The sequence below is a fragment of the Phascolarctos cinereus genome, unplaced genomic scaffold, assembly GCF_003287225.1.
Source record: "Phascolarctos cinereus isolate Bilbo 61053 unplaced genomic scaffold, phaCin_HiC Scaffold_4;HRSCAF=312, whole genome shotgun sequence".
In the NCBI taxonomy this organism is placed as follows: Eukaryota; Metazoa; Chordata; class Mammalia; order Diprotodontia; family Phascolarctidae; genus Phascolarctos; species Phascolarctos cinereus.
The window spans coordinates 373,891,505-373,914,456 of NW_027555847.1; the positions used below are offsets into that span (position 1 = coordinate 373,891,505).

Here is a 22,952-nt window from a genome sequence, read left to right on the forward strand (position 1 = left end):
CCTCTCCTACCAAGTCACTACCGAGGTAAAATTTAACAGTTCTACTCACTTCACAATCAGAATTCAACCTGATATATGAGTTACTCCCACCATTCATAAATGGCAACTTTATTTCTAACAGACGTAGATTCTTGATTTTGGTTTTGAATGCTAGACTCTCATAGGCAGTAAGGAAATTCATTATATGCAAAGCGACCTTTTAGGAAGGTTAATTTGGCAGCAGTAAGTGGTAAATGGAGTTGAGGCACTGAGGTGATTTAGAAAGTTAAAAGTTGAATTTTGTTCAATATTTTCAAAGACAGAAAAGCATATTACATTTTGGGATGATTTTTACTGAGCATGATTAAAATAAATTTGATTTGGAAATGAAAGGAATCATTTACTTTTATCTGAACAATCCACTTAAAATTTCCACCTTGTTTTCTGACAGTGTAGGCTAAATATCATGTAACTGCATATGAATATGTGTATTTAAAAACACTTGCATTCTTTACTATTAGAAAAGATGCACTACAGTCTTCTTTAGGCAGTGAACTCTTCAGGCAGGGCCATCTCCGGTTGTCCAGATCTATAGCTGTTTGACTTTTTTTTTTTTTTTGGCTAGGCAGTGGGGTTAAGTGACTTGCCTAGGGTCTCACAGCTAGTAAATGTTATGTGTCTGAGGCCAGATTTGAACTCAGGTCCTTCTGAATCCAGGGCCAGTGCTCTATCCTCTGTGCCACCTAGCTGCCCCACCTGATCTATATCTGGCCACTGGCCCCAGCTGGCTCTGGAGGAAAAAGTGAGGCTGGTGACTTTGCACAGCCCTGCCTCACTTAAATCCAATTCACTTGTAAGTCATGGCATCACCTTCCTGATGTCATGGTCCTCTTTGAGAATAAGGGACAAACAACAATGAACTCCTCAGGCAGAGTTAAAATATTCTATCTATAGAGATTCGATTTATACATGTTTAATCATTTAAAAATGTGAAGTATGTACCTCTTCCTTAGTCTGTTAGTCAAGTGGTCTCAACTTACGTACTTTGCTTAAATGTTATAAGTGGAGTATTCTGAAAATATATTTGTTGCTGATTTGTAGTGCTTGCTAGCTCTGAGTTTGGAGGAGGATCAGGAACTGTAAGAGTCATAAACAATTTGTACATGAAGACCTCAAGCTGTTGGAAGAGACTGAAGATGTTGGCACAAACCCGTCATTAGCAATGAGTTTTACCACACTACTTATTGATACTTAATAAATCTCCAGTTGGATTTAGCCTCAAGAGAGATTTGTAGCTGAAGCAGGAGAGAATGTGGCCTGTATGTAGATGGATCATCTTTGTAATTGATAAACACCAAGTGCTAACCTTGTGCCTGTCACAATTTCCAGATAAATGTGATATTCTGGATACAGCATGGTATTGAAAATTGTAGCCCTTTCAAGTACACAGATGAGGCAAATTCATACATTGATTAGCAATAATCGCCTATGGCTTATTGACTTAAAAACTGAGGGATCTTAGAAGTCATTCAGCCTAAAATCCCCCTGCCCTACCTTACACATGAGAAAGTTGAGGCCCAGTGAGTCTGAGTGACCTGTCTAGTAGGACAAGACCAGTAAGGTTCTGAGCTAGGATTTGGACCAAAGTCTTCTTGATGCTAAGTCCTCTACCTGATCCACTTACCACAATGCTGCCTCTCTCTAGCGTAATTCTTTTGTTCTATTATAATTAAGTTTAATTCTGTTTTCAGATAATAGATGTTTATCTCATTTAATAATTTTTGTAGCCAGTAGTACTAATGGAGTGAAATGAAACTCTGAGATGTATCTTATCAGCCTATGTATATTACTATCCTCCACACTGAAAAATTATTTAAACATTCAAATCTTTATGGTAACAAAAATTGCTTTTGAACCCTACAGTTTTCAAGTACTTAATCTCAAGATTGTAACTGATTACAGCATTAATTTTTAATAATTATAACTGTCAAATTATTTTTTCTAAATGGAGAGTTCCGAGCAATTAAATGCAATTTTACTACAGTTTTAAACAGGTATATTGTTTCTACTTGAATTCTAATAAAATTAGATTCTTATGTTTTAATGTGGATTTATATATATAGCCCAGCATGTACATGGTCATTTATAAACAGAATGATAGCATATTTTTCCTTGTAAAAATAGGAAAGGTTAAAACTTCATATCTTTCTTAATCTATTCATGCTTGTATGTGCTATCATTATTAACTAAAATGTGATTTAGATCATGACTTTTAAAATGTTTTCTCTTCAATTTCATTCAAGAAGGTCTGTATTTTGTGATTTATATTTGTACAGATAATAGAGTTGAAATCATAGGACCATAACTTGTCAGACTGGAGAGATGCCTTAATGATTATTTTATAGACTCCCAGAATGTTGTGGCTGGAAAGGAAACTTGGAGGTCATCTAATACTTTCTTTGCATTTTACAGATGAGAAAAGTGAAGCCCAGAGAAATTGGGTCTCACACTTAAGCCTTATATATAGGTAGTTCGTTATAAAACCAGGTCTTCTGACTTCCAGTCCAAATCTTTTTTAGTGCCATGCAACTTCAAATTAAGGAATATTGTAAGGCATATACATTTACTCTTTGTCCCTTTCCATCTTATTCTTTTGTTTGACAATAGAGATTAGATGACTTGTCCTTTGTGGTACAATGTGGGCTTGATAATGACAGAATTGGGACTCCTGACTTCCACCATTGTTCTGTCTTACACTGTTTTGTCTCTTAGAAATAAGGAGCATCTTCTTGACTTGTCAGGTTTTCTTTGGGCACATAGTGAGACTATATGTATTTTGTAAAGGGTAGCTTAGAAAGATCATCTTTGTCAAATATTTGACTGTTTATTAAGTCTCCTCCACTAAATTCCCCTCTATCTCATCTTACATCACTCAGACATCTGCTCCCATTATCTTTCTTGACTTCTGTCTTAGCTCAAGAGGTATTCCTTCTTCTTGCTAAATCCAATCCCTCTACTGCAGCTTTGATCTCATTTCATTTTGTGTTTTTCAGTAGATTGCCCCACTATCATCTCGCTTTTTCTAGTGTTCAGTCCCTCCCTATTTGCTACCTTCTTTCCTGCTGCCTTCAAACATGCCCATGCCTCCTTAATCCTTAAAAAATCCTCACTTGATCTGACACTCCTGCTAATTCTTGTCTTATATCTCCCTTCCCCTTCTTGTCTAATCACTTTGAAAAAGTCTTCTACGCTAGCTGCCTCCACTTCTTTTAGTCCCAGTGGGGACTAAATCCTTTGTGAGCTGTCTTTTGACCACATCATTCAACTAAATCCAGTCACTCCAAAATTGCCAGTGATCTCTTAATTACCAAGTCTAATGACCTTTTCTCAGTCCTTACCCTTTTTTATGTTTCTGCAGCATTTGATGCGATGGATCATCTTATCTTCTTTGACACCTTTTACTTTTTTGTGTATTCATGACACTCTTCTCTGCTGGTACAGAGAATTGTACCCATCTGACTGTTTCTTTTTCTTGATATTAATCCAGCACTGACCTTGAGTATCCTCCAAGTCTCTGCTTTGGATCCTCAATACTGTCTTGCTTGGAGACCTCATCACCTCTCATGATTTCAATTATCATCTCTATGAGGATGGTTTTTTGCACATCTGCTTAGTCATTTTAGTCCTATATTCCTTTTCAGACATCTTGGAATAGATATTCCATAGACATCTCAAACTTAATATGTGTGAAAAAACTTATTATCTTTTCCTCAGAACCCTCTGTTCTTCTTAATTTTTCCATTGTTGTCAAAGCACCACTATCTATCTTCCGGGTCACCCAGGCGCAATCTTAATTTTGTGTTGTTTCTGCCATCATATCTATCGTATAGGACTCCTCTTATTCACACAGCTATTAACCTAGTTCAGCTCCTCATCACTTCTCACCTGGACTACTAAAGTACCTTTCTGATTGGTCTTCCTGTCCCTTATGACTCCATACTCTAATTCATCCTCCATGTTAACTGTCAAAGGGATTTTCCTCAAGTGTAGGCCTGACTGTAGGGGCAGCTAGGTGGCACAGTGGATATAGCTCTGGACTTGGAATCAGGAAGACTTATCTTCCTGAGTTCAAATCTGCCTTTAGAAGCGACCCTGGGCAAGTAAGTCACTTAACTCTGCTTGCCTCAGTTGCATCATCTGTAAAGTGAGCTGGAGAAGGAAATGGCAAAACATTCCAGTATCTTTGTCAAGAAAATCTCAACATGAAGTCATGGAGAGTCAGACACCACTGAAATGACTGAACAAAGTCCTGACTATGTTACCTTCTCTATTCAGTAAATTCTAGTAGGTTCCCTGTTACTTCCAAATAGAATATCCTGTTTGGCATTTAAAGATATTCATAACCTGATTCCTTCCTACCTTTCCAATCTTTCTACATTTTACTCTCTTCCATGCCCTCTATGACTCACCTATATTGGCCCATTTTTTGTTCCCTGAGTTTATATAACACTACCATCTTGAGTCTACAACCCCTTGTACTGGCTGTCCCCTATGCCCAGAACTCTCTTCCCTCACTTCTGCCTGTTATTTTCCCTGGCTTTCTTCAGGATTGAGTTCAGATACCACCTCCTTAAGAAGGCCTTTCCCAGTCCATCCAGCCTAATAGTTCCTTCCTCAAATTACCTTCTATTCACATTGTGTGTATATGTGTTTCAGTATTTATGTGTTTTTATTTTTGCCTCTACCATTAGAAAATGAGCTATATGTATAGTGCTGCTTATATTTCCTGGCACATAGTAGGTATTATGTAAATCCTTATTCCCTTCCCTTCCCTTTCCAATGGTGTATTGTTATCTGATTATCAACCTGAGTAAATTCAGTAAGATAGTCTTACAAGGCTGCCCCCTGGACTGTGATTTTTTTTTTTTGCCATAGCTGTTCATAAAGACTGCTAGGGTATGGAGAGGTTATGATTTGCCTCTGCCAGAGGAAGCATTCTTACCAATGAAATCACTGGTCTTTTGAAACTTTCAAGTACAGCTAATTTTATTTTGTATTTACTTAATACCTTTGTGTTGGCATAGCATTGTTGTCTCTAAAATTTGGTCATAATCTTTGAAATTAAACAGTCCTTTTATTTAATTTACATTCCATTTAGAATTGGGTTGCTAATGCAGTGGCATGTCAAAGGAGGATGTTTTCTCCTCCAAAGGAGTTGAATCCTTTCTTAGCCAACACTAACACCAGTTTCATGAAAGCTTTTGTCCTTGTCCAAGTGTTCCATTCTGCCTTAGCAGGCAGCAGTATAAGGTCACAATGACTGTCTTTTTTTCTTCACATGAGATTAATAACTTTGCTCCAGAGGTAGTAAGTATATCCTAGAGTATTTCCAGACCAGATGGTGGAAAGTTCCTTGGATAATATGGCAGCCAAGGTAAAATAGGCCTTTTTAAAGTTCACTTTATTTTGGGGCTTGTGGTGAAATGAAAATCTGAAGATTTTACATGATATAAAAAAGAAATTATTGACTTAAATTTTATATTTTAAACCCATCATACTTGTAATGATTGAAAGTTGGCATTTTTTAAAAGTAATGTTTGATCTTGGGCATTAGTTCTTTTATTAGTTAGCACATATGTAAGTCCAATTATTATATTTTGAATTAAAAAAAATTTTTTTATAGGGGTGCTAGGCAGTGGAGTTAAGTGACTTGCCCAGGGTCACATGGTTAGTGTTAGGTGTCTGAGGCCAGATTTGAACTCAGGTCCTCCTGACTTCAGGGCTGGTACTCTATCCACTGCACCACCTAGCTGCCCCATCATACTTTGAATTTGATCATCCTGAATCAACAGGAACCTAATGTGTGGGGCAACTGAAAGTTTCTCATATAAAATGAAAGCAATGCTCCAAAAATGTAGTAAGGCATGTAGTAGCATGAGCTGGGCCTAAGTTTCACTTTCCTGTAAATCTTATGTTTTTGGAGAAATAAAGTCCTACACCAGCTGCCTACCCCCTCCCTTGTTTTGTAACCACTACCCCAGCCTTATCTTCACCAAATGAGGCAATCTGCTAGCTTACAAGGTTGTTTTGTGTAAAATGTACCTCTTAGTTCCTGGGTAAAGTTGTTTGTCTCTTACATCAGCCAATGGGGATAAAGAGATTCAGGTAAACAAGTGTGTGTGGGGGGGTTTCTTAGAGTTGTTTGTCTAAGGGTGTATAACTGCTTGTTTGCTGCTTGGATCCTGCCTCCCTACTCCAGTCCACCCTGGGTAGGTGATGCCCAAGTCTCACGTGAGATTTGCTAGAATAAAACTTACGTTTTCTACTGAGAGAAACCTCTGAATTTTTATTTGGTCAGGTGGTCTCAATCCCACTCACTAACATTCAATGACGTATTTTACACATTTTCACTAAAAATAGAATTTTAGACCTATCAGGACCCTAAGTAACTTCACTTCTATTTCCTAGATAAGAAAACTAATGCCTAGATAGGTAAAATGGCCAATGTCATATGTCTAATTTAGTGAATGAGAATTGACTCCCATGCCTGGGTACATTATTTTACAGCACTCTAAATTTATTCGTGTGGTTTAAATTTTTCTTTATTTCCTTTAGGTTGATTTCTCATTTGTCCTTAATTGGCAGTCTTAGTTTTAACTTTGCTTGTGGTGCTATTAAGAAATCAGTATTTTGGTCCCAAAGATATCTAGGGAGGTTTTAAAGATGTTCAGTCAATCATGAGGCTTTTGTCCATAAGTTTCCCTAAAGAGCTATTTGAAGCAGCTATTTTGATGAAATGCTTTATGGAGCAAATGGCATAACCTATTGTTAACATCTATATATAGTAGTTAATTTTTGTCTAAATAATTTACTTGGAACCAATATAAAGCCAGGCTTAGACTTGTGTCCCTACCTGGTTCTTCCCTCTATGTCACGGATACGGCTTACTCTTAACACTCTGCTTGCGATAATAATGGTTTGACAGAAAAGTATGACTCCCTGCTTCATGGATATTGTAATGTAAGCTGCTTATGTAATTCAAGCTAGTTATTCCCTGTCTATCAATGTTAATGTTTCAGGGTACCAGATTTGATCTTTGGGTATATAAACATTTCATGCCTGTTTACCTTTTTTGGGGGCTGTATGTAAATGGCTTAAAAAAAGAAATAGAAGAAGGAGAAGAGTACAAGAATTTCAGTTGATCAGAGACCTTCAGTGGCTCCTTCAGAGTAAATTTTACTCCTTGGCCTGACATTCAAGGACTTACTACAATATATCTGCAACCAACCTTCCTAACCATAGCTCCCATCACATTCCAGTAAAAACTCTAGAGTCCAGTCTGTGTGGGGCTATTCTGTGTTCCCTTTTCCACACACTGTGCCTTATTGTATCCCTCTGCCCTTAAATCCTGCATATTCTTTGTTTTTTTGAAATAGGTTTTCTTGCTGCCTTTTATTTTTACATCATAGTTATTTCTGGATATAATTACTACCATCACCACCTCTTGCCCCCAACAAAGTGCAACAAAGAAAAACAGTTAAACAAAACCTATCAACATAATGATCCCTGACATTTGTAACATTGTCCACTTGTATTCCACCATTTGTACTGGTCAGCATGGAATACATTTGTGATTTGACCTGGGCAGAGAATAGCAGGATTATCACCTCCTTATTCCTGGAAGCTATATCTCTTACAATGTAGCCCAAGATCATCAGTTTTTTGGCTTCCCTGTCACTCTTGACTCACATCGAGCTTGAAGTACACTAGAATGATCAGGTCCTTTTCACTTGAATTGCTGTTATCATTGCCTTCCTCATCTTGTACTTGTGAAATTGATTTTTGGAACACAGTATAAGACTTTAAATTTTATTGTTAAATTTCTTTTTATTTGATTGAATCCGGTGTTTTTGTCTAATCGTTTTTGAATCCTGATCTGTTAGCTATTTCTATCAGCTTTGCATCTACAAATTTAACAAATGTACCGTCTGTGTCTTTATCAATTTCATTGATAAAAAATGTTAAAGAGCAAAAATCCATTAATTCTATATTACCATTAGTTAATGACTATCGATTTTTGTCAGTATTTGATGACCAATGGGATTTTCACGTGGGGTGTGTGTGTGTATACCTTCAGAATTCAGAACAGGTAACTTTTAGGCTATTATTTTAGAGACCTTTCAGTTTAAATAAATGTCATCCAGATGGGTAGAAACTGAGCTTAATTATTTGGTTATGTGGTTGATCCTGCTTATAAACTGAATTTAACTGGGTGTAATCGGCATTGTCTTAGTTTAAGTCTTGTAGATAATTGCTTTTTGCTGTGCTGCTAGGTCTGTAGATTTCAATGAGAAATTGAATTGCCCAGTCAGAATGAGAACTCAGAAAGACCTTACCTTAAAAAGGTCAAGTTCTTCCATTGCATCGGGGCCATCTCCAGTCATCATGATCTATCTCTTGCCACTGGACCCAGATGGCTCTGGAGGAGAACGTGAAGCTGGTGACTTTACACAGTCCTCCCTTACTTAAATCTAATTTACTTGCAAGTCATGGCATCATCTATCTGACGTCATGGTCCTCTTTGAGAAATGAAGGATGAACCATAACCACATGACTAATTACAAAATGATTGAGGCGAAGAGTGTCAGAGCTTTTGGCCTTATCAGAGCTGAGAATGGATGTGATATGAAGATCATCCTATATCTCATGTGATTATGGCTATTGATAGTTCTCCTTATTCAGTTCAACAGGGTGTGTAGATGTGATGGGAAAAATCCAGTATCTGATGAATGTTTCTTTAACTCCTGTGCAGGAAGAGAAAACTTCCTCTAGTTTACTCACCAGATTCGAGGTTTTCCTTATGTCTGCACAAAAAGGCATTATTTGTTGTTTATCAAGTTGTTCTTTATGTTGTTGCTTTTTTCTGAAGTTGGGCTTGAACGTATTCTCAAAGCACTTCTTCCATCCAATCTGAAGTTTAACTAGTCGTGCCACTTAATGTTAAATATAATTAATAACAGATAGTAGTCAAAGTGTTAAAGGTGTTGGGTATGATATCTTAAGTTTGAACTTCATAGACACCAAATAAAATGAGCCATTTCCAAATACGTAGTAGAACTGGGAAAAAAAAATTTTAGAATTATAGCTATAGCTTTCTTGGATGTTTCTAAAAATTTCACCATGGAATCCCTACCCTGGATCTTTGAGATTCAGAGTACTGGATCTTCAGGGCCCTCTATGGCATCTCAGGACAGTGTATTAGGGAACTCAGAGCTGTGAGGGGCCTGGAGCCATGACCTCTCCCCCAGGCTTCTAAGGCCCTCTCCATACCTCTCTGGAGGCTGGGCTTGTTTGCCTGGGCTGTCACTGGCTTTGCTGGTGGTTCCCTTTTCTACTGTCTGTGAACTGGGTGACTTTTTTTTGTGCAATATTGGAATTGTCAATAATTTCTCATTGTATTTCTTGATTATTATTAGGTATTAGATTTTCGGGATTTTGCTGGAGTAGTTAGGTAGAAAGAAAGAAAAGATATATATGCATATATATACATATGTGTGTTTACATATATATATATATATATATATATATATATATATATATATATATATATATATATGTGGAGAGGGAGAGGGAGAGAGTGAGAATGAGAATATGAATATGCATATTTGTTAAGTACTCCTTGGGTTCCAGGCACTTTACTGCAGTTTGGCCTCTTATTCAGGGTATCCCATCTTGGTTAAAAGTCCTTTCCTTTTCATCGTAACTGCATTGATTTAGTTTGTCTAGGAACTTTTCAGTTTTGCGTTATCAAAATTGTCCATTTTCTCGAACACAAGGCTACTGTGTTTGATTGCTTCTAGACCTTGTGTACCTTATCTGTTCTACTGATTGATGGATCTACTTTTTAACCAGTACCAAATAGTTTTAATGAATACTCTTTTGTGAAATAGTTTGAGATCTACTACTCCCTGCCTTTTTCCTTGCTACTTTTTTCCCCATCATTTTCCTTAAGATTTGTGACCTTTTGTTCCTCCAGATGAATTTTCCTCCCTAGTTCTATTAAATAATCTTCTGGTTGATTTGTCTGGCACTTATCTGCGAATTAATTTCAGTAGTAGTATCATTTTTATTATATTGGCATAGCCTAAACTTGAGCAATTAATATCTCCAATTACTTAAGTATTTTTTTTTGTAAAGAGTGCTTTTCAGTTGTATTTATATAATTTCTTTTTGTATTTTGCTAGCTAGACTCCCAGTTATGTTATACTTGTTATGCTTATTTTGAAAGGATTTTTTAAAAAAAAATCTCTATCTGCCACATCTTTTTGGTAATATACTGAAAGACTGATTGTTTTGTTGGTGTAATAATAAAAATAATAATTGTGTTTATTGTATATCCCGCTACTTCATTGAAGTAAGATTTCAGTGAATTTTAATTGAATATCTAGAGCTAAGTAAGACATTATATATCATCTTTAAAAAATAATGACCTTGTTTCCTATTTGCTTGTGTTCATTTCCTCAATTTATTTTTGTTTTGTTATAGATATAGCCAGCATTTCTAGAACTATATAAAAAATAGTGATGATAATGGACAGCCTTCTTCATTCCTCATCTTATGGAAAGGCCGTTTTCATTTCTCCATTACAAATAATGTTAGCTCTTGGTTTTAGATAGATACTGTCTAATGTATTAGAGAATGCTCCATTTGTTCATATGCTTTATATATTTTTTTAACATCAGTAGATATATCTTTGAACAGCTTTTTTTTTATGTGTGGATATAATTATATAATGCTTTGATCTTTGAGCTCAGTGATTTCATTACTGTGTCCTTCCTCCCCTGATGTAGATTTAAATCCTCCCATATCTTCTTCCTGTGTGATTCCTGTGTGTCTTCTAATTCTTCATAGAGGATCCATCCAGTGAACTGGAGGCTTTCATCTGGTTATTTTGATATTTTAGTAGTGCCAAAGACTTGTTGTTTGATAGTACTGTCTTTTTGTTGAGTTTCTTTCTTGTTACATCATTGGCACACCTCCTTTTCTAATCATACATGTCTTTAATGTTGGCTTTTATGACATTTCTGGTTCACAAGTCATTGCTGAATGTAGGCTCAGTCAACTTACACCCTCTGTATTTTTTTCTAGTGCACTTTGGGTACTTCATTTCATAGTTCAATTAACATTTATTTAAGCATCTGCTTTACGAAAGGCACCATTTTAGGCTTGGAATTAAAATTCTCTTATATTAAATACCTGATTGACTTTGATCAAGTCTTTTTATTTCTTTGAACCTCAGTTTCCATATCTGTAACATGAGGGAGTTAGACTAGATGACCCCTTAGATTTTTAGAGCATGAAATATGATTCTATTAGACTAAATATATATATAATTTGAAGAGAGAGAGCGCATTACCAGCTAATGGTTGGTGGCTAGGAAAGGCTTTCTCTAAGTGTTAGTGCAGGAACTGTACCTTGAAGGAAGCTAGGGATTCTAGGAGATGGATAATGGGAGAGAGTACCTTTCAGGTCAGCCTAAGGCACAGAGGTAGAGATGGGAGACGGAATGTTGAGTAGGCCAGTTTGTGTAGAAGGCAGAGAGTATAACATACAGTAATAACATATAGTAAGCCTAGAGAGGTTAGCCCAACTCAGTTGTTGAAGGGCTTTAAATGTCAAACTGAAGAATTTGGATTTTATTTTCAAGGTAATAGATAACCTGTGAAGGTTCTTGAGCAGAAGAAGAACATAGTCGTAGTTGTACTTTAGTACAGTTATTTTGGTCACTGTGCAGAGGATGTTTTAGAGAGGGGAGAGATTGGTAGCCTGGAGTCTAGTGAGGATTCTATGGCAATAGTCCAGGTGACAGGTGATGGACACCTGAACTAAGGTGGAGGCCACGTGAGTATTAAGAGAAGATTATAGTTGAGATAGGTTGTAGACGTAGAAATTTCAAGATTTGGCAACTGATTGGATATGGGGGGATGAGAGAAATTGTGGAATGACTCTGTGGTTGCAAGCCTGGTTGACTAGGAAGATAGTTTTGTGCTCAACAGAAACGGGGAAGTTTGCAATAGGGGCATTATAATAGTTCTCTTTTGTATATCTTGAGTTTGAGATTCTGGTGGCATATCCAACTAGAGTTGTCTAACAGGTGATACAGAAAGGGAGCTCAAAAGAGAAATAAAGGCTGGATAGGTAGATTTGGGGGTTATCTGTGTGAAGATAATTGAACCCATGGGAGATGACGTGATTTTTAAGATGGAGGATGTAGAGGGAGAGAAGAAGGCCTGGTACAGAGACTTTGAAACACCCATGGCTAACGATCAATAAGTTACACGAATGGTAATATAGCAAAGAAAACTGAGCAGAAACATTCAAAAAGGCAGGAGAATTGGAGATCAGTGTTAGGAAAGCTGAAGGAGGAGAAAATACATATAGCAGATGATGTCAAAAAATTGAGGTGAGTGAAATTGCCTTTACCATGTAATTTTAGGTTATATGGTCTCATCCTATAGATTTCCTCAAAAATTATTAAATTTATAGTTGTTGGCAATTATCTTTAAAACTCTCCCACTTTCACTACCAAAAAAGATCATTGGATGCACTTTAAAAAACAAAGTGTTTCAAGGATGATTTTAAAAAATAATATCATAATCACATAATAATTTAGTAAGACTCAATTGCCTAACATGTTCATATGCTTTTATCTTGGACGTAAAAAGTAATAGCTAAGATGACATTTGCTTTATATCATTCTTGATCTGAGCTTTGAAAGAAAAATGGGATTCTGAAAGACTGAGGGAGGAGGGGAGTGCATGGGGGCCAGCCTGGGCAAAGGCATGGAAGTATAGTGTCATGTCATGAACTACAATGTGATGATGAAAAGGGCAATTTGACTGGATCATAGACAGCATGAAGGAGAGTCATGTATCATAAGACTAAAAATAGGTTGGAGCCAAGTTGTGTCAATTATATCAGATCCTAGAGGTAATTAGTAGGGAGCCACTGATGCTGATTGAGCAGTGGGAGGCAGAGATAGATTTGCACTTAAAGAACGTTCTTTTGGTGGCTTTGTGGAGGACATATTGAAGAGGGGAACAGGCAAGACAGAAAAACCCAGTAAGAGACTATTGTAGTAGCCTAGAGAGTTAGTAGACTGTGAGTAGAGAGAGGGATGCAAGAGATGTTGTAAAGGAAGAAATGAAAAGGTTTGGTAACTGATTGGATATTTGGGGTAGTGGAAGTGAGGAGTCAAGGTTAATGGCAATTTGTGGACTTGAATGACTGAATGAATCCTGATGTCATTGAAAAAAGATAGGAATGTTTTTGGTGAAGGAGGGGTTTACACAAACAAAAATGTTAGCCAAACGCTAGCTTTACTGTTGGACAAACTGTAAAAATCAAGGGTGACGTGGTGTCTTCTCAGGTGTATCTGGCAACTTATCTGATGGTGTTGACTACAGAAGTTTTTTTAAATACCAGAAAACTTAAACTTGACAAAGACCAAAAGTTTTTTTTCTTTGATTTAATCAACAAATATTTATTAAGAACTTACTGTGGTGTGTAAGGCACTATGCTGTATTGTGGGGATATAAAGACAAAAATGAAGCAGTCCTTGCCCTCAAGGAGCTTATATTCTTTTGGTGAGCAAACATGTAGAGGTTATGTGTCACAGGTGGGTCTTGAACCTGGTTCTGACATTTCTGGATGCTGCCTCTCTACTTGCCATGCCCACACTGCACTAAGACTTTTGGGACACCCTGCATATAAAGTTTCAGCAAAGGAGCCTGAGGAACAGTATGAAGAGACATAGGAAAGATAATCAACAGAGTGATATCACAGAAATCCAGAGAGGAAGAAGCGTCCAAGGAGAGTGGGCAATCAGTAGTGTCAGAGGCTGCAGAAAAGTCAAGAAGGATGAGGATTGAGAAAAGGCCATTAAATTTGTCATTTAGAAGGTCATTGGTTTCAGTTGAGTCATGAAATTGGAAGCTAGATTATAGAGAGTTAAGGAGTGAGTAAGAGAAGAGGAAGTGGCAGCAAGGGGTTTAGGCAGCTTCCCCGCCCCTGCCCTAGGAATTTGGCAATAAAAGGGAGGAAAGATAGAATGTGATAGTTTTAGGATCTAGTGAGAGTTGTTGTTGTTGTTTTAGGATGGGGTAAATTGGGGAAAGTGGCATTTTTGTAGATTGCAATGAAGCCATTAGATAGTGAGAGTTGAATATTAGACAGAAGAAGGGATGGGATTACTGTTGGTGTAGTTTGCTAGAAATAAAAGTGTGGAATCAAGGGTTAAACGTTAGTAGGAGGCAGTCAATCCGAGGTGCTTTCTAGCCCTAAAATGCTGTTATACTAGTCTGAGATGTAGAAACCGAGGGGAAAAAGATTAGTAAAATTAAGCATTGTGATATTGATACCATGAATTGAAGGGCATCTAGGTGGTACAGTAGATAGAGTGCTGGGCCTGGAGTCAGGAAGACACATCCTCTTGAGTTCAAATCTGGCCTCAGACACTAGCTGTGTGATCTGGACAATTCACTTCACCCTGTTTGCCTCAGTTCCTCGTCTGTAAAATGAGCTGAAGAAGGAAATGGCAAACCACTCCAGTATCTTTGCCATGAAAACCCCAAATGGGGGGTCACAAAGAGTCAGACATTACTGAAAACCACTGAGCAACAAAATTATGCAGAATCCATGTCAAATTAGATATGCCTTATATACAGGGAATTCTATTTGTCTCAGTGCAGTTTTAAGCTGTTAAACCTAAGAATCACTTCTTGAGGACTCCACAATGAAAGAAGTAGTTAAAATTAAAATGAAAGTGGTTTCCTAACCTAAAGATTATCTGCTCTTATAGAATATTTGTATCAGATTGACATTATGTTTTATAGTAATATAAAGTATGAATTATGGATCTCTTTTCAAAAGCAGTAATACCTCTGAATATTTAGCATACAGAAACACACTAAAATTCTTCTACTTTTTCATAATAGAACCTCAAAATGGGGCCACAGGAAATAATAGATGTAAGAAATAACCACTAATCCAGAAATCCAGTAGTTTAAATCTAGTCAGCAATTCACTTTGAGTGCAATCAAAATTAAATAGGAATTTCTCATTAGCTCTGCATTTGAAGGCTGGAAAACTAAGAATGGGCTATAGGCAGGCCCTCATCAATGACTTTAAATCACATTTTCTCTCTTCACTTATCTATTTTAAGAAACTTTCTGAAAATTTAGTTTAAACATCAGAATACTGTTAGAGGTTAAATAACAATATGAATAGCTATAAATTAAAATTTCACTTCTTGAGGGAACATTTAATTTCTCAGAGTAGAAAACTTAGCACTTTCATTAAGATTACAATAATGGATAAAGATAAGATTTATGTCCATTGGAAGGACTAATTGAAAGAGCTTTTTGGGTAAAGGAATGTTGATAATAGGATATGTTGCTTGAACAGAGGTGTCCTGATTAAAATGTAATTGGGAAATATTTAACAAAGTAAATTAAAAACACAGTGCAACAGAGATAATGTTTATTTGTGGTTTTGTAAGTCCTCAGGTGGCCAGCAGGGTGCTGATTCCATTTGAGTTTGACGCCATTTAAACTAGAGGATGTATAGTGACATTTGTGTGGCTTCATGCTCCAGATTAAGTTGAAGGTCTTCAGCAGATTAGCCATGTCTGTTTCTTATATAAATCAGTCAGTCAGTAAACATTTTGTGACAGTACAAATTTGGTGTGAGCACAGGTACTGTGCTAAGTGCTAAGGATACAAGGAAAGGCAAAAGATAGTTCTTGCTCTCAAAAAGCTCACAATGTAATGGGGGAGACAACATGCAAGTAGATGTGTAAAATAGCAGAGTGCAAGATAGATTGGAAATAATCAATGGAGGGAAGACACTAGAATTAAGGGAGCTAGGGAAAGTCTTTCTGTAGCAGGAGAGATTTTAGTTGAGACTTGAACAATGCCAGGGAAGCCAGGAGGCAGAAATGAAGAGGAAGAGCATTCCATACATTCCATCTAGTGAAAATGCCTGGAATTGGGAGATGGAATGTCTTGTTCTAGGAAAAGGTAGACCAGTGTCAACAGATTGAAGTGTACTTGGGGGTGAGGGTTAGGGGTGGAGGACTGTAAGGGAAAAGGCAGGAATACCTCGGACCATGTGCATGCTTGCACCTTGAGCCTTTCATCTCCTTCTGGGCTCAGCATGTCCCTGAGGGAAGGACTGGACATTTTCCATCTGCCCCAAAGCAACCACTTCCATTTTCTAGTACAGGACATCTTCCTTCCCCTACTGCCAGCCAACCTCCCATCTGGGATGTGGAGAACCTCTAGTGCAGAGAAGAGCAACGCCACCTTTGCCTTTCGTCTTCCCATCTCTTGCTACACTTTTCCTTAGAGACTAGAGGAATGGTGTCCTCCACTCAGAGATGAACATTCTCACACCTGGTCATATTCTCCATAACCCAGTGACTGAGAACTCTTGTAGATCATCATCCAATCCCCATTCTTTAGCCCCTGTCACTTGATCCCACATTCCCATATGTCTCAACCATCTCACCTTAAAGTTTCATCCAAACTCCACCCAGCCTTTCCACTGTCCCCTCTGAATACCTGTTCTATGAGCAACGAATTTCCCTTCATCTTAAATCTTTTCTTCTCCCGTTACTTCCATCTACTAGCTATTACTGAAACACGGCTTCCCTCTGATCACCCTTTCCCGTGCTGGCTGTGACCTTTACTCCTCCTTGGCTCAATAATTGAGGCAGGGGAGTTGTATTACTACTTGTTTCTCATTGCCGCTTCCAGGTTCTCCCCCTTTCTCTGTCATTCAGTAGTCTCTCTTTTTTGGTGTTCATGCTATTCATATCTACCACCCTGCAAAATCTTGGTAGCTGTTGTCTTAGTGACCCTTAGGTCACTCTCCTTCTCTCCTCAATGAGTTTGATACCTGGCTTGCAATTTTTCTCTCCTCCCCAACTCATACCCTTATACCAGCGGACTCTCCTTCAAATACCCAAACCACTGACTTCCTCAACTTACTTTTCTCTCGTGACCCACTCTTCTACCTCAACCCAGCCCACATATAAAGTTATAACCCTGATCTTACTATTACCCACAAATGTACCACTTTTGTCTTCCAGAATTCTGAAATTCCCTTATCTGACCATAATCTTTGGCTTTTCACTTCTCCCTCTGCCTCCTCTTATGTAATAATCCTACTCTTCATCCATATTGTGACTTTCAATCCCTTGATCCCCCCATTCTCTCCCTGGATGTCTCTCCTGAACTAATCATTCTTTTCACTTCTCCCCATTTTGACTCCTTAGTAAACCAATTCAGGTGTACACTGTCCTCTCTTTTGAATCCCTATCCTTCTTTTCATATGAGCCTCAGCCCAGCATTTATCACCTACACAGGAGATGCTGAATGAAGATAGAGAAAATCACAGAAACGTTCTGAGTCCGCTATAAATTTATATCATATAGCCTCAATTGGATCCCAACTGTTGCTAGGCAATCTTACTATACCTTTCATTCTCCACAGTGGCTCTTCTAAAGCTTTTCATCTGTCCTCAGACCGCACCTAGCTCATTCTCCTCCATTCTTTGAACTGAGAACCACACCTAATATTTTACAGAAAAAATCAAAACCATTCAATATGAAATTCCTCTTCTCCCCACTTCCTCATCTCTTATCACTCAGATGCTTTCTGCCACTCTCTCCTCCTTCATCCCTGTTTTACATGGTGAAATGACCTTTCTCCTTATCAAGGCCAACCCCTCTACCTGTTCAGGAGATCCCATTCCATCCTATTTGTGCCTACAAACATGCCTATGTTTCTTTCATCTTAAAAATCTTTCACTTGATCTTTCCATCCCCACTAACTCTTATCCTATTTCTCCTCTGTTCTTTGTAGCTAAGCTTCTCCAAAAGGCTGTCTACAATAGGTGCCTCCACTTTCTGCTTAACCCTTTACAATCTGGCTTTTGACCTTATCATTCCACTGAAACTGCTCTCTCCAAAATTGCTAACAATCTTTTAGTTGCCAAACCCAATGGCATTTTCTCAGTTCTAATTCTCCGTGGTCTCTTTGCGTCCTTTGACATTGTTGATCACTGTCTCCTCCTTGACACCGTCTTCTCTCTAGGTTTTCAGAGCAGTACTCTCCCTGGTTCTCCTTCTACCTGTCTGACTGCTCCTTCTCTGTCTCCTTTGCTGGATCTTCCTCTAGATCATGCCTTCTAACATAGGTATACTGAAAGGTTCTTTCTGCCCCCTCTTTTCCCTCTGTACTACTTTACTCGGTGATCTCGTAAGCTCCTGTGGATTTAATTATCACCTCTATGCTGATGAATTTCAAATCTGCCTCTCCTGTCCCAATCCCTCTGCTGACCTCCAATCTCACAGCTCCAACTGCCTTTTAGATATTCCAAGCTGGATTCCAGTAGATCTTGAATTCAGTATGTCCAAAAATGAGCTAATTTTCCTTTCTAAATCCTCCTTCCTTCCCTCCTACCTTTCCTTTTATGATAGAGGGCAACACTATCTTCCAGTCTCTCAGACTCATAACCTAAGAGTCATCCTGGATTCCTCATTATCTCTCACTCCTTCTATCCAGGGTTTGCATTGTTGATCATCGTTCAGTTGTGTCCGACTCTTCTGGACCCTGTGCCATACCAGGCCCTTCTATCCTCCACTGTCTCTTGAAATTTGTCCAAGTTCATACTTGGACAACTGTTACTATAGCCTATTATTTTCACCTTTGCAACAGTTCTCCAGTATGCCCCTGTCTATCCTCTAACACTGCTACCTCTCTGGGGCAGACCCTTATTATTTCACCCCTGGATTATTGCAATATTCTGGTGGTGCCTCAAGTCTTTCCCCACTCTAATTCAACCATTAAAACATTTTTTCTAAAGCACAAATCTGACCATGTCACCCTTTCCTTCTCTACCCAATAAATTCATTGGCTTCCTATTGCCTCCAGGAGCAAATACAAGATGCTCTGTTTGGCATTCATAGCCCTTCATAAACTAGCTCCCTCTTAACCATTCCAGTCTTCTTATACTTTACTCCCCAACATATTCATTGATTCAGTGACACTGGCCTCCTGACTGTTCCGTGAACAAGACACTTCATCTCTTGGCTTTTCTCTGGGTGTCCCCCTTGCCTGGCATTGTCTCCCTCCTCTGCTCTGATCATTGACCTTCCTGGATTCCTTTAAGCTTCTACTAAAAGTCTGCCTTCTACAGGAAGTCCTCTGAACTACTCTTATTTCCAATGTGTTCCTTCCATTAATTATTTCCTATTTTATATATATATGTGTGTGTGTGTGTATGTATGTGTGTGTATATATACACACACACACATATATATCTGTATACATACTTGCTTTATATAGATTTGTTTCCTTGTCTCTCTCATTAGACTGTGAACTCCTGAGGGCAGGGATTGTCTTTTGCTGGCACATAGTAGGGTGTTTAATATATATATTTATTATTTGATTGAAAAGAAGTTCCTATTGGAAAGGTTGGGGAGGGGCAGGTTATGAAGGGTTTTGAATGCCAAAATAGATTTTTATTTGATTCTGGAGGTGAAACTTGGACAGAAAATACTGTAACTAATTTCTTGAACAGTTTCATCAAAGCCTTAATGATTGGGAGACACAGTAAAGTAGCTTCCAATCCAGGGTAGTTTTTGTAACATGTACCCAGGGAATGAGGACATTGAAGTATTTTGTCATTCAGAGTTGGTTGATAACGTGGATGTCAGAGGTGTTGAGAAGTGGATTTATTTAAGTAATTATCATGTTAAAAACATTGTTTTTTCTATAAAATTTTTTGACTTTTGAGTTCTATTTATTTTTGGGTTTAAAGTAGCAAAAGTAAAATAGAGGGCAGACTTTCTAGAAATACTAGAATGAATTCTCAAAGCAAAATATTACTAATAACTATAGATAAGGGAATTTTTAACCTGTGAAGTAATGAAATGATGAGATAATTGATACGCATGTAAAAGTTAAAATCTGGAAAAGATTTTTGCCTTTTTTCTTTGTTGATTTTCAGACATCCCCTAGGAAAACATTTTAAATTTGACATTGTTATTTCTTTCAGTTTTTGTTATGTACAGTTCATTTTAGAAATCTGAAATAGAGCTTAATCCTTCAAAATGATAAATATTCTTTTATCTCTTCTCTCCACAGAGATATAACGTATGGAATATCGCTAGAGGCTGTGTCAACACTGGTTGTTTTCCTTTCCTGTCAGCTCTTCCATAAGGAAATTTTGAGACAGAGCATAAGCCACAAGTACCTGATGCATGGACGATGGTGTGTTTCAGTATTGAAGAACTTGTCTTAGATTTTTTTAGCTTTCTGTTGTGTAAATCATTTTGTTTTGTATCTGCAGATCCCTGGTATACATTTTTGCTTGGGTCTCTCACTCTCACCTCAAACTTGTCAAACTCAAAGCCAAATTGATCTTCCTCTTTAAACGAGGTCTTCTTTCTACCTTTACTATCTTTGTCAGTGGTGCCACTGTATTCTCTAATCGTTCATACTCCAAATCTTTGAATATCTTTTGACTCATACACACACACACACACACACACACACACATTCTAGTTATCATTTCCCCTGCTTGAAGACACACCCTCTTCATCTCCCCTCATATAATCCCTTTATTACTTCAGTATTCAGCTTAAGTATCACCTTCTACGTGAAGCTTTTCTTGATCCTTCTACCCCTCAAACTCTTTGTATTTATCTATATATTTTAATTCTATAAACACTTATATATGTTCATGTTTTCTCCTCCAATAGACTGTAAAGGTCATATGAGCAAGGATTGTTTCATTTTTGTCTTTGTCTAGGATCATATTAGATAATATTTGTAAAACACTTTGCCTGACATATAATAGACACTTAAGTGTATATTTCTTCCATCCCCTTTTGTCTATGTATCTTCGGCTCATAGCAGAATGCTGCAGATTATAGCTGCTTAATAAATACACATTGAATGATTTACTGATTATTTAAATAGTTGAGAGAGGTTGTTGCTTGGAGCACCCTATCTTCTCTGGTGGTCCTCTGATTTTAGTTAATTGGCTACTTACTACACTGTTGGCCATGTCTGCCTCCTAGAATTTAGGCCTGATCTTAAATTTTGTGTTCTGATGCCATCCCCTTTGGATTTCTGGACTACAGATGTCAGACTAGAAGTCAGAATTAATTTACTAATTGGAGATTTGGAAAAGGTAAGGAGAGACTTTCTCTGTTTTTTTTTTGTTTGTTTTTTGTTTTTAAGCATTTTAATTCTTAAGAAGCCCTACGAAGTGATTTTGCACAGGACAATGTGCCATATACGTTTGTGATCCCCAAATGATCTTCATTGTTAGTGAATTTCATGTGAAGGAAGACTGGAAGCTGATTCTGAGAACCCATTCTGGGTCTGCTTGCTTTTGAACTGGCTCTTCTCTAAGTATAGATCCTGGGGCCTGGGGACTGCTTTCATCCTGGAATGCCATCCTCGGGCTCAGTTTCTGTCTTCCCTACATCTGTGACCTTGAACCTGCTTAGTAGGTGAAAAGCTGCCAGATAAAAGCAGTTCTTGTCATAGTGCCCCTTGTGGGTCTGTAACTTTCTCTTGCCCTTGTGCACAGCCTCTCTCTGGGAGCTGGAGTGCTCCACGCAGGGCTCCTGGGGATGGATCAACACCACCCCCTGCCCATCCTCAGTGTCTGCAGGCCTCTCTATCTCTTTCTCTCTGCTGACTTGGACTTGAAAAATGACTCATAGTAACTTTTGATTAGTTTTGTGTTCATTTGGCAAGTATATTTTTAGGAAAAAAGTTAATTTTAAAGAGCCAGATTGCTTGTTGGCTTTTAAGTCTTTAGGGCCAAAATAATTAATCTTTGAACTTCGTAGTACTCCTCTCCGCATACACTGTGTTATAGCCAAACTGAACTACACATTGTGTAGTGGTCATGTTCTGCCACCTTTTGTCTTGGCATCTTTTTTCATTCATGGACATGAATTATTTTCCCTTTGCTCCATGTATTCTCTTGAAGTTTTTTCTTTCAGTCAATGCCCAACTCAGAACCTTTTCCATCTATAAAATCTTCGCTGATCATTGGACTTTATCTCTTTTCCCTTGGCTTCAATAGACCTTTCTTTTGCCTTTATTTCCTGTTTTACATTCTAGTAGATATCTAGTAGATTTATGTAGATTATCTTTTACTCCCCAGATTGTAAACTACTTTAGGCCGTGTATTTTATCTGACTTCATCTTTTTGTCTCTGCCTTGTAACATAGTGTCTTATTTATATATAAGTCATTACTTCATAGGATCAAAGATTTAGAATATTACAATATTAACTAGCCTACCCATGAGAAACTGATATTTTTCCAGTTATTTAGATCTGACTTTATTTGTGTGAAAAGTGTTTTGTAATTGTGTTCATATAGTTCCTGGTTTTGTTTTGGCAAGTAGACTCCCAAATATTTTGTAATGCCTACAGTAACTTTAAATGGAATTTCTCTATCTCTTACTGTTGAGTTTTATTAGTAATATATAGAAATGCCAATGATTTGTATGGGTTTATTTTATATCCCGCAACTTTGCTAAATTTGTTTGTTATTTCAAGTAATTTTTTACTTGATTTTCTAGGATTCTCTAAATATACTATCACATCATCTGCAAAGAGTGATAGCTGTGTTTCTTCTTTGCCTATTCTAATTGATTCAATTTCTTTTTCTTCTCTAATTGCTTCAGCTAACATATCCAGCACAATATTGAACAACAGTGTTGTGATAATGGACATCCTTGTTTCACCCCCAGTCTTATTGGAAATGCTTCTAGCTTATCCTCATTACATGTAATATTTGCTTATGGATTTTGATAGATACTGTCTGTCATTTTAAGAAATAAGATATTCATATGCTCTCCAGTGTTTTTAATAGGAAT

At 37.6% G+C, this 22,952-nt stretch overlaps 1 protein-coding gene across 3 annotated transcripts in view; it reads left to right on the forward strand.

The window, feature by feature from the left end:
* The window catches only part of DYM (dymeclin), a 571,335-nt gene that overhangs the window by 136,004 nt on the left and 412,379 nt on the right, over positions 1-22,952 (forward strand). For all 3 annotated transcript variants that reach the window (XM_078153263.1, XM_020985814.2, XM_020985816.2), the window contains one exon: positions 20,193-20,318. In XM_078153263.1, the coding sequence (XP_078009389.1) occupies positions 20,193-20,318 (126 nt within the window). The remainder of the gene's footprint in view (positions 1-20,192; positions 20,319-22,952) is intronic.